The sequence below is a fragment of the Microtus pennsylvanicus genome, chromosome 1 (genome assembly GCF_037038515.1).
Source record: "Microtus pennsylvanicus isolate mMicPen1 chromosome 1, mMicPen1.hap1, whole genome shotgun sequence".
Classification (NCBI taxonomy): domain Eukaryota; kingdom Metazoa; phylum Chordata; class Mammalia; order Rodentia; family Cricetidae; genus Microtus; species Microtus pennsylvanicus.
In genome coordinates, this window is record NC_134579.1 from 149,835,675 (window position 1) to 149,848,451 (window position 12,777).

The 12,777-nt window shown below is 41.5% G+C and overlaps 1 protein-coding gene across 1 annotated transcript; it reads right to left on the reverse strand.

Moving 5' to 3' along the window:
* Nucleotides 1–4,538: 4,538 nt before the first annotated feature.
* Nucleotides 4,539–5,483, reverse strand: LOC142860901 (olfactory receptor 6Z7-like). Its single transcript, XM_075992807.1, has one exon. It carries the CDS (start codon nt 5,481–5,483, stop codon nt 4,539–4,541), a length of 945 nt encoding a protein of 314 aa, XP_075848922.1.
* Between the last annotated feature and the right edge of the window lie 7,294 nt (nt 5,484–12,777).

Below are 12,777 nucleotides of genomic sequence, written 5' to 3' on the forward strand. Positions count from 1 at the left end.
AAATCAGAAACAAGACAAGAATGTCCAATCTCTCCATACCTCTTCAATATAGTGCTTGAAGTTCTAGCAACAGCAATAAGACAACATAAGGGGATCAAGGGGATTCATATTAGAAAGCTTTCGTTATTTGCAGATGATATGATAGTATACATAAGCGACCCCAAAAACTCTACCAAAGAACTCCTACAGCTGATAAACACCTTTAGTAGTGTGGCAGGATACAAGACCAACTCGAAAAAATCAGTTGCCTTCCTATACACTAAGGATAAGGAAGGAGAGAGGAAAATCAGAGAAGTATCACCTTTCACAATAGCCACAAATAGAATAAAATATCTTGGAGTAACTCTGAACAAGAAAGTGAAAGATCTATTTGACAAGAACTTTAAGACTTTGAAGAAAGAAATTGAAGAGGACACCAGAAAATGGAAAGATCTCCCTTGCTCTTGGATTGGGAGGATCAACATAGTAAAAATGGCAATTCTACCAAAAGTAATCTATAGATTCAATGCAATCCCCGTCAAAATTCTTCACAGACCTGGAGAAAACAATAATCAACCTTATATGGAAAAACAAAAAACCCAGGATAGCCAAAACAGTCTTATACAATAAAGGATCGTCTGGAGGCATTACCATCCCTGACTTCAAACTCTATTACAGAGCTACAGTATTGAAAACAGTTTGGTATTGCCATAAAAACAGAGAAGTTGACCAATGGAATCGAATAGAAGACCCTGACTTTAACCCACAAACCTATGAACACCCGATTTTCTATAAAGGAGCTAAAAGTATACAATGGAAAAAAGAGAGCATCTTCAACAAATTGTGCTGGCAAAACTGGATGTCGATCTGTAGAAGAATGAAAATAGATCCATATCTATCACCATGCACAAAACTCAAGTCCAAATGGATTAAAGACCTCAATATCAGTCTGAACACACTGAACCTGATAGAAGAGAAGTGGGAAGTACTCTACAGCACATGGGCACAGGAGACCACTTCCTATGTATAACCCCAGCAGCACAGACATTAAGGGCCTTATTGAATAAATGGGACCTCCTGAGACTGAGAACCTTCTGTAAAGCAAAGGACCCTGTCACTAAGACAAAAAGGCAACCCACTAACTGGGAGAAGATCTTCACCAACCCCGCAACTGACAAAGGTCTGATCTCCAAAATATATAAAGAACTCAAGAAACTAGACCATAAAAGGCTAATCAACCCAATTATAAAATGGGGCACTGAGCCGAACAGAGAATTCTCAACAGAAGAAGTTCAACTGGTCAAAAGATACTTAAGGTCATGCTCAACTTCCTTAGAGATCAGGGAAATGCAAATCAAGACAACTTTAAGATACCATCTTACACCTGTCAGAATGGCTAAAATAAAAAACACCAATGATAGCCTTTGCTGGAGAGGTTGTGGAGGAAGGGGTACACTCATCCATTGCTGGTGGGAATGCAAACTTGTGCAACCACTTTGGAAAGCAGTGTGGCGGTTTCTCAGGAAATTTGGATCTACCTACCCCTGGACCCAGCAATAACACTCTTGGGAATATACCCAAGAGAGGCCTTATCATACAACAAAAGTATATGCTCTACTATGTTCATAGCAGCATTGTTTGTAATAACCAGAACCTGGAAACAACCTAGATGCCCTTCAATGGAAGAATGGATGAAGAAAGTATGGAATATATACATATTAGAGTACTACTCAGCAGTAAAAAACAAGGACTTCTTGAATTTTGCATACAAATGGATGGAAATAGAAAACACTATCCTGAGTGAGGTAAGCCAGACCCAAAAAGAGGAACATGGGATGTACTCACTCATATTTGGTTTCTAGCCATAAACCAAGGACATTGAGCCTATAATTTGTGATCCTAGAGAAGCTAAATGAGAAGGAGAACCCAAAGAAAAACATATAGGCATCCTCCTGAATATTAACCTTCATCAGGCAATGAAAGGAGACAGAGACAGAGACCCACATTGGAGCACCAGACTGAAATCTCAAGGTCCAAATTAGGAGCAGAAGGGGAGAGAGCACGAACAAGGAACTTAGGACCGCAAGGGGTGCACCCACACACTGAGACAAAGGGTATGTTCTATTGGAAACTCACCAAGCCAGCTGTCCTGGGTCTGAAAAAGCCTGGGGTAAAACCGGACTTGCTGAACATAGTGGACAATGAGGACTACTGAGAACTCAAGAACAATGGCAATGGGTTTTTGATCCTTCTGCACGTACTGGCTTTGTGGGACCCTAGGTAGTTTGGATGCTCACCCTACTAGACCTGGATGGAGGTGGGTGGTCTTTGGACTTCCCATTGGGCAGGGAACCCTGATTGCTCTTTGGGCTGACGAGGGAGGGGGACTTTATTGGGTAGGTGGAAGGAAATGGGAGGCGGTGGCCGGGAAGAGACAGAAATCTTAAATAAATAAATAAATAAATAAATAAATAAATAAATAGCACAAAATGTCATAAAGATACTTGTAGGTACATCAAATATTCTGAATTTATTTTTTGCAAAATTTCTTTCAGTCACATTCTGAGTCAACATTCATACACACTCACACATGCCATGCACAGTGTCAAGTTTCCCCTGAAAATCACATCAGTTTTAGTTAATACTTTTCAATTATTATTGAAACTTACAAATAGAAATTCACAGTGTCCCTGAGTTGTTCTTGGCTTCTCAGAATCCCTCTGGAAACGCACTTTAGATGTCCATCATCTTTGTTTAAAGGCTTCCTACTTAGTTATTTTTAAATTATGCCTTTAAAATACAAATTTCAAGTTACAAACATTTTATACATTTTATCAATTGTAGAACTACAATAAATCCTTCTCTTTTTGGTTTTTCAAGGCAGAGTTTCAATGTGGGGCTCTGGATGTCCTGGAACTCGCCTCAAACTCATAAAGATTCACCTGCCTCTGCCTCCCAAGTGCTGGGATTAAAGGCATGCGCCACCACCGCCCAGCCAATAAATCCTCTTATATCGCATTTCTCTCTGTGGAGTTAGCATAATATAGTCAGTCACTGTCTTACTGGTGAATATTATCACTCATTCTAACTTCATACAGGTGACACAATGTCACAATCAGCATCTTTGTTTTCTGTGCTCTACTGCTTTAATTGTCTTATGAAATATTCACGTAAATGAGGACACCAGGTCAAAGTTTACAAACAACTTTTATACTGGTGAGTAGGTTATTGTCCAGAAAATATATAAGCATATGTCCATCCTTTTAAAACCTAAGGAGGTCAGGATGCGACAGTCAGCTGAATGCTCCCCACCATGATATACTGGTGGTGTCATTTTCTATTTAACATTTTCTGCAAGGGCCAATGAGGTCTGTAGATTCATTGAACATTTATGTTATTTCAGCTATTAGTTCTATGTTTGTATATAATACCACCTGCCTTAACATATATTGGGAAGTTTCATACTGACACTTTTTTTTGGTTTTTGAGAAAGGGCTTCTCTGGACAATTTTTTAAAATTAGAATATTTTCTAATTTTTATTTTATTTTTTTATTTTATTGCGGTATTTTCACATACATTTTGTCCTCCACCACTCCCACCTTGGTCCCTGTTCCTCTTTGCAGACACCCTTCATCCCCAGAGGAGCCCAGCTTATGCATATGTCTGCAGAAGATACATGTGTGTGTGACTTCCAATGTGTATATAAATTTAAGATCTAGGTCTTAAGTAACTTAAAAGTATGTTTTTAAAGTAAGGTGTTAAACATTCTGCCAAATAGTTTGTCGGTTACTCAAAAAGTCAACCATTCAGTTGACATAAGACTAGCTCAGCAATTCTACACATGGGTATAAGAACAAGAGAACAAGAAATGTGCTTCTGTTCAAAAGATATGAATTATGAGGCTGGAAAGAGAGCTCGGTGGTTAAGAGCAGAGAACTGGAGTTCAGCTTCTAGCACCCACATCAGATTACTCACAACGACCTGTAACTGTGACTCTGAGAGACCCAATGTCTAACTCCCGGCCTCTGCAGGGATCTGCATGCATATATACACACATAAGTGTTCTTACACACACAAACGAATGAATGAGAATAAAACCTTTAAAGCTATGAATGAGTGTTCACGCAAAGTGTTCATGATGAGTGTTCATGCAAAGCAATGTGATGAGGGCGCAGAAATAAATGAATCACTGATACCTCCTGAACCATTCACAAACTCGATGCATTATGAACTGTGTAAGGGGTCATCTATAAAAGGTGGCATGACACAATTCCCTGCCTACAAGATATCAAATACGGAAATCTATGCAAATAAAAAGTAGATGATTAGTGATTTTTCTTAAGGAGTAGACACCACCGAAACTGACTTCCAAATGTGTATAGGCATTTTTCCCGGAGTGATGACTAACACAGCAATGACGGTATACTACTTTGTGAAAACATTCAGACATTGAGTTGTATGTGTTTAAAAGGCGAAGTAATGGTATGGTAGTTATACCCTAACACAGAAGCAGGATGTAGGTAAATCAATGTCTCGCCACATGGTCTTAAATACCTGGTCAAACTGAGGACCAGTGCATGGTTCTACGGAAAGCCGATTGCACCTCCCTGTTCCTCAGACAGTAGATGATGGGGTTGCACATGGGGGTAACCACCGTGTAGATGACAGACAACACCTTATTGAGGTCCATGGCTTCTATGCGGCTAGGGCGGGCATAGATGAAGATAGTGGCTGAGTAAAAGATGCCCACCACTACCAAGTGGGAGGCACAAGTAGAGAAGGCTTTGTGGCGCGCAGCAGCTGATGGCATGCCCAGAACTGTCCTACCGATGGCCACATAGGAAGCCATGGCCACAAGGAGTGATCCCCAGAGGATGACAATGGCTGAGATGAAGTCCACCAGCTCTGTGAGGGCCACGTGGGTGCAGGACAAGTTCAGAAGAGGAGAGACATCACAAAAGAAGTGGTTGAGGACGTTGGGACCACAGTAGGACAGGCTTGCAATGCATGCTGTTTTGATCACTGAGACCAGCAACCCACCCAGCCATGAAGACAAGGCTAAGGCCAGGCAGACCTGGGGCCTCATGAGCAGTGGGTAGTGCAGTGGGCGGCAGATGGCCACATAGCGGTCATAAGCCATGGAGGCCAGGATGGTGCACTCTGTGCAGATGAGAGAGATGAAGAAGAAGAGTTGGGTCATGCAACCTGTGAATGGAACATGGCAGGGCCCCATCCACAGCCCCACGAGCAGGGTGGGCATGGTGACGGACACATAGCACATCTCCAGGCAGCTGAGGTTGCCCAGGAAGAAGTACATAGGCTTGTGGAGCTCGCTGTGACTGCAGATGAGGTAGATGATGAGTGTGTTCTCCAGGAGCGTCAGCAGGTAGAGAGTCAGGAAGACGGCAAACAGGGCATCCCTTATCCCCAGCCTTGTGGACAGGCCTAGTAGGACAAACTCTTGGACTCTGGTTGTGTTGCCCAATTCAAGTGACTTCTCCATCTAAAAAAAAAAATACACCTACAATTTTTTTCTAAGTCTCTTTCCTTATATCATATCCCACCCTAGATCAATGCCATTATCACAGCTGCATCAATCACTTCTTTAAAAATTTTACTATGTTTATGTATTTTGCAGGGCATTTGGGGGTGCAAGTTTGAAGGTCATAAGATGCTTTGTAGCTGGAATCACTTCTCTACTTCCACCATGTAGGTTCCAGGGAACAAACTCAGCTCATCATCCTTGGCTACAAGTACCTTTACCCACTGACCCACCACACCAGCCCTGATATCACTTCTAATTGTATCTTTCTGTTTCTGAATTTGATCTATAAAAGTCTTTGTGTTCCATCTAGTGGTGTCTTTTCAAAACAGACCTGATGTAAGATCACTCCTTCCTCCTTAAAAGGCCCATTCATCCTTATTATTCTTTTAATAAATACCCTCCATAATACAATTCTTCCTTTAGTTTGAGAAAGTCTCAGGTAGCCCAGGCTGGCCTTAAACTCATTATTCAGCTAACAATGGTCTTGAACTCCTGATCATCCTGCCTCCATTTCCTGAGTGCTAGGATTGCTGACCTGTGAACCACACCCAATTTATCACAATGCAGTATTCTAGCCCCCAGTGCTCTGATCCTGAATGATTTGGCTTTAAGACTTTTGTCACCCACTGAGACCCCTTGATTCCCTGTCCATGCCCTCAAGTGCTCCAAGCTTCTTCTAGCCCTAGGACATTCCTGTGCACTGGTCGTTTTGCCTGGAACACACTTCTCCACACTTTTGCTTTTCATTTTCAAGTCGTGTCCCCAGATAGGCCTCTCTCAAAAGTCTCATATCAAATCCTGTGTCGTTATTTCTTATTCCATTCCTTAATACTTCCTTGCGAAGCGATTGCTGTGGTTAGTTTCAATTACTAGGAGGAGTCTGGGGAGATAGTTCAGTGGTTAACACTGACTATTGTTGTAAAGAACCTGGGTTTGGTTCCCAGCACCCACATGTGGGTGCCTCACGACCACCCACAACTCCAGTTTCTAGCTATCGAATGCCTTTTCCTGACTTCCACAGGTATCAGGCATGTTTTGGGTGCACATGGATACATACAGACAAAAACATATGTAAAACATATATAAAGTAAAATGAACAAGTTCAGAGAACAATTAAATCACGGGTATGCTTTTTTCCACTGTTCCACTGGTCATCTTCTTTCTAACTAGTTGGTAAGCCCCCTAAGGACAGGATTGCATTGATTGATGTCAGTCTTACTCAGGACTCTGCCCTCCACAGCCAGTCAAGGACCCTCATATAGTGTCCTGTACATGCTCTTCCATAACGCACGATGGGTCAAGGCTTTCTAAGCATCAGTAGCTCCCTCCACAGGCTTCACAATAAATGGATTCAAGATCACTGGGACTCAGGCTTAATTTGCAATGCTCATTGAATTATTTGGGCTTGGTTTTGCAATTTACTTTAGACAGTGCCTCACTTTGTGGTCCAGGCTGTCGTAGAGCTCACTGTGAAAGCCAGGGCGACCTTTAACTCACAGTAAGCCTCCCATGTGCTGGGAGTACTGTGAGCCACCACACTCAGTTCTGACGGTGACTGAGCTAGAAGAGACACAATGTGACACGGTTGGCAGTTGTTCTTTGTATGGCTATTACCATCCTCAACATGCAGTGTTTATTCTAACTTCCATTTTTCCTCTGTAGAACAAAAAATAATGACATCAACTTCCATGATGTGGCTGAGATGGCACAAAAAGATAAAAAGAATAAAGTTGTATAGAAATAAGTTGTTAATTTTGATAATATCTAATAATACCAATCCTTTTTAACTGTCCATTAATAATGTGGATGCCGGTTATTTTCCTGGACTCTCTTAGGTACAGCTGAATTCTCATCTCCCTGACTCTTGAGTCTGACTATCTGCTGATTTGAAAGAAATGGTAACATTAACGCCGTCTGTGAGACTCAGCTGTGGTGATTTCCTGGAGTTGTTCTTGTTCACAGCTGCAGTGAATGGTTATATCAATTTTTATTCTATTTTCCATGGGTCAATGTGATGGATATTTTTCCAGTAACTATCCCATTGATAGCATCCCTGAGTCAGATTTTAATTTTAAAATTGTGTAGTGCATGATCCGAATGCTTGAGAGTGGTTTCATCTTATAAGCATGCCTCTGGCATCAACACTGTGAGATGCCCCAGGGAGGCACAGTGAGAATACAGGAATAAGCAAGACTTGGCTCCAGACAACAATATTCTGGTTTCTTCTTCACTGCTGGCTAAACCTGGATGACTTACTCTAACATATCTGACACATCATAGCCTTTTGAAAACAAATGAGATTGTCTTCATAAATTATGAAAATTTATGCCTCCGCCATCAAGTAAGGGCTGATTATACCTGGACTTCAACATTAGATATCAATATCAGTGATCATAGAAAAACTTATGTGTCCTCCTAAGGTTTCATCTCCTCCTAGACAAACTATAAGTTGTTGCTATGTTGATCTAATAAAACTCACACATGCCAATGTTCTGTGACATGGTAAGCCATATGCACACAAATACAAACCTCATTTTTATGAAATGTACAGGTTTTGTGAGCACACGGTTGCAAAGCATTTTGGAAGTGGGATGTTACTGCACACACTTTGCAGAAGAAGAGATCAATCCCAGAGTGGGGAATGAATCTTGACTGATTGCAGTCAGATTGTAAGCAGCAAATCCAGCAACCAAGCCAGGATCTACCTGGCTCTAGAGCTAATGATCATGGTTTTATTCTACATCTCTGGAGTGTCACTGCAAAGTTCTCTTTCCCTGGCCTCTGAACTGGATTCTAGGGCTGTATGGAAGACAGCCGTGCAAATATTAAGCCCAGCAGGTAAAGGCATTTTCCAGGGAACTTGACAACTTGAGTTTGATCCCTGGGTGCAAGGAGAGCACTAACCTCCTAAGTGTCACCTGACTTCCACACCTGTGCTGTGGTGTTCGGACCCCCACATATATGCACATGAAAATCAATCAATTCAGATAAGTAAATAGAAAGAAAAGAATGGTAAAAACTCAGCAAATTTATGGACAAATCAAAAAGAAACTGCACAACCAGCACAAAAAGATGCTTTCTCACTTTGACCAGAGTCCCTCAGCTAGTTGAGGATGCAAGTTCCATTTCCCTCCTCAACCCACATATTCCATCTCACTTATTGCCAAGGGAAATCTTGTTATGATAGAAAGAATTTGGGGTTCAGAATTATGTGGCCCAGGACTATAATTCAATATCTTAATCTGGTCAGCTGTATGAAAGCCAGTCTTTTCTTTAATGTAGTTTTGACAGTATCCATCGTCTCCATCCTTAAAATAAGGGCTGTGTGTATGACTACATCATAGGGCTGGGATGAGAACTCATGAGATAAAACAAGAAGATTCAACAAGGCAGCGGATGCTGAGGACGTGACTCTAAGGTACCACTTCTCTCATCTTCTTCCTCCCGCCTCCAGCACCATGAGGTTTCCAGTTCACTTACCTGAGAAGCTGAGTAAAGGGTCCCTCTCCTAGGGCCTCTGATCAGTGTTGAGATTGTCTGAGTATCCACTCACATGTGGATTCTCAGCAGTGAAGCCAGGATCCAGCACTCAGAGGGCCAGAGCATTTCCTACAGGCCTGATGAACCTGTGGACACTGTCCTTGGTTCTGAACCAAGAGCTTCGCCCCTCCTTATCCCTTCACCCACTGTGTATCTGAGACTCTTGTCTGGACAGTGCTGAGTTGCTTCTGGACTCACAAGCAGGAGGCACATAAAGAGGCTGGTTTAAGCAATGGCTGAGGATCTTGGATCTCTGAGACTGCCCCAAATCTCTGTGGAATTAAACAACACACGGAAGAGATTTTTTTATATAAATTAGAAAAGCTATTGGGCTTGAGGAAGAGGGCAGAGGCATGCCCAGTCTGGCATCACTGTGTTGATAAGCACGCATTCATTGTCTTCTGTGTGGAGAAAGGTGCTGTGGGTGCCAGGAATATGAGAATAAGTCTGACATTGTCCCAGCCCCCAAGGTCCCCAGTCTAGGTGGATATGAAAATGGAAGCAGAAACTCAGGGTGGGATCGAGGAAAACTGGATGCATTAACTGTTCCCAGGAAAGCATGAACAAATGTCTATTCACCCCAGACAGGGCACCACTGACAGACCAATGTAATGACCCCACTCAAGTCCAACCTGACAAACTAATGACTTCATTCAATTTACTTAGAGAACTGGTGAGTGTCTACTCACAGGAGTGTGAGTGACCCCAATAAAGCTGCATCCCCACCGAGCCTCCCACCCCATCATAGATGACAGCCTCATAGACTCTGCATCATGGAGTCTCAGCTGAAGCAAGCCTTCCACGTCCTATATACTCCAGCATCTCCCAAGTTGATCTAATGCTGGGGGATGAGTGACAAGGAACTCTACTTATGGCTCTTGTGAACCCCACACTCCACTTCTACTAGGGAGGGTTAGCAGTTATTCCACCATCACTGTGGACCCAACTACCACTACACCAGTATCCTCAATTTGTTTCTAAGGTGGTCTCCACTTCAATACAATCATCATATACCTAAGAGAAAACAGGTGACAAAATATTATATGTCCAGATGAGTTTCTAAGGCTGTCTTCACCTGGCACAAGTTAGGAAACTTTCCCTTGACAGATACATATTATATCATAGGTACAAGTTTAAAGCAAATGCTCTCAGTGGCTGGAGAAGTAACTTGGAGGGTAAGAATGTTTGCTGTTCTTACTGAGAATCAAAGCACAGTTCCAAGCACCCACAGTACACAGCCCATAACTGCTAGTAACTCTGGATCCAAGAGATTTAAAGCTACCTACTGGCCTTTGCAGGACCAGCATGTGAATGCACACATGTGTACCTACACACACACACACACACACACACACACGTTGTAGGAAGCCACATTTTTGTTCCTGGCTGCTCACCCCTGAAATAACCACATTGAAACTGTATTAATCACTGCTTGCCCCATTAGCTCTAGCTTCTTATTGGCTAACTCTTACATCTTAATTTAACCCATTTCTATTAATTTGTATATCACTGCATGGCTGTAGCTTACTGGCAAGGTTCCAGCATGTCTGTTCCTGCTGGTGGCTACATGGCATATCCTTGACTCCGCCTTCTTCCTCCAAGCATTCAGTTTAGTTTTTTCTTCCTACCTCTATTCTACCCTATCACAGGCCAAGGCAGATTCTTTATTCATTAACCAATAAAAGCAACAAATATACAAAAGAACCTCCCACACCATTTCCCCTTTTCTGTTTAAATAAGAAGGTTTTAACTTTAACATAGTAAAATAACATATAATAAAACAGGTATCAAGAAAAATTACAACATTTATATCTATTTTATCTTTTAACATAACTAAGGAAAACTATAATTATCTATTTTTTAACTACATCAAAGACTCCAGAAGGATATAATATTACCAAAGTAAACAGGAAGTACATTGTAAACAACTTTCAAAACTCTAGAATTGACAGAGACACTTCAATACCTGTACAGTCACCCAAAGTTCTTCTGTACCATTGGAGCATCCATCTTCAGCCTACAGTCCCATGGTATCCAGCAGACTTATCCACGAAGCAGGAAATTTGAAGATCTGTTTTGCCTTGTAATGAATGCCGGTGGCTTTTTTCTATGTCCTGCAAAATGTCTGGCAGATTCTTTCATGTAGCAAGAACCCCGAAGGACCATCTCACCTTTAGGCAAGTTCAGCCGTCATTTCTCTGTGGGTCCTGCATGTCCAGTTCATATGACATAGCATCAAGCAGTCCAGGCAAGAGCAATGTCTTGCCCAAATGTCTAACAAACTCCATGAGGAACCTCTTCGATGCCCATCATCCTCTTTAAGTAACTGGTGCTGCCAGGAGCAGATGTATCTCATTGTCATGAAAAGTTTTAAGTTCTTAAACATTTTAAATGCCATATTCTGTAGTCTTTGAAAGGTTTAAAGAATATCTATCCATCTGAAATACAACTCTGTACATCTAGAAAACCTAACTATGATGAATACAAGCTTGACTATTATAGATGACTCTATATTAACCTATATTTCATAATTATACATTACATTATAATGAGCTGTACAAACACAATACCTTAATAAAAAGCAGAAATATATATGTATATATATATATATCAAAATTGATCTTAAATTTGTATAAAAAAACCAAGATCCATACCAATGCAAAGTTTACATCTCAATAACATATCCCCCTTTAAATGTAAACAAATATTTATAAACAATATTTGTGAACACATACACATTTCCTGTCTGTCTGTCTGCCTCTCTCTCTCTCTCTCTCTCTCTCTCTCTCTCTCTCTCTCTCTCTCTCATTTTCTCCCCTCACTGGCTTCAGTGTATAAATGGTATTTCTCAGCCTGACATTTTAGGCCCCACAGTATGTGAACCCAAGAAATACTTTTGTCTCTTTGGCTGTGGTTCTGAGTATTTCTGGATGTCCTGCCCAGAGTGGATGCCCTGATGCCCTAACACATTTCCATTCTTCACTATCATGCCTTGTTCTGATGATTCTGCCTAGAGCATCATCTTATACCTGCCTCCTTGAAAATACAAATCATCCCTGACCCCTGAATTACTCAGAGAAACTATCAGTAGTCCTTTTTCTATCAGCTCCTACATACTTTTTATTTCTGTATGTTTTAATTAATTATTCATTTGGGGTGAGTCCTGGGGAGAATCTAAGGCATCAAACATTCTAGAAAAGTCCTCTGTTACTGAGCTATACAACATTCTCATTTGGATGTCTTAAATGTAAAAAAATTACATTAAATTTGCCATCTTTATGACTTTTATTAAATTTATTAATTTTGGTTGGAGTATGTGTGCATGCCATGGCACACATGTAGAGGTCAGAAGACAACTTGCAGAAGTAAGTTCTTACCTCCTTCCCTCCATACCTTTCTCCCTCTTCCCTCCATCCTCCATTGTAGTGGGAGCTGCGGGCTGCATTCCTGCCACTTGGCTCCTGGCCACCAGCTAGCTATTGCCCCAAAATAACAACACACAAACTGTATTCATTTAAACACTGCTTGGCCCATTAGCTCTAGCCCTTACTGGCTAATTCTTATATCTTGATTACCCATTTCTATTAATGTGTGTAGCACCCCAAGGTGCGCTTACCGGGAAGATTCTAGCCTATGTCCATCCTGGGTTGGAGCTTCATCACGTCTGCCCCAGAGAGGAGAGCTATCGAATCTGAGCTCACTTCCTCTTCCT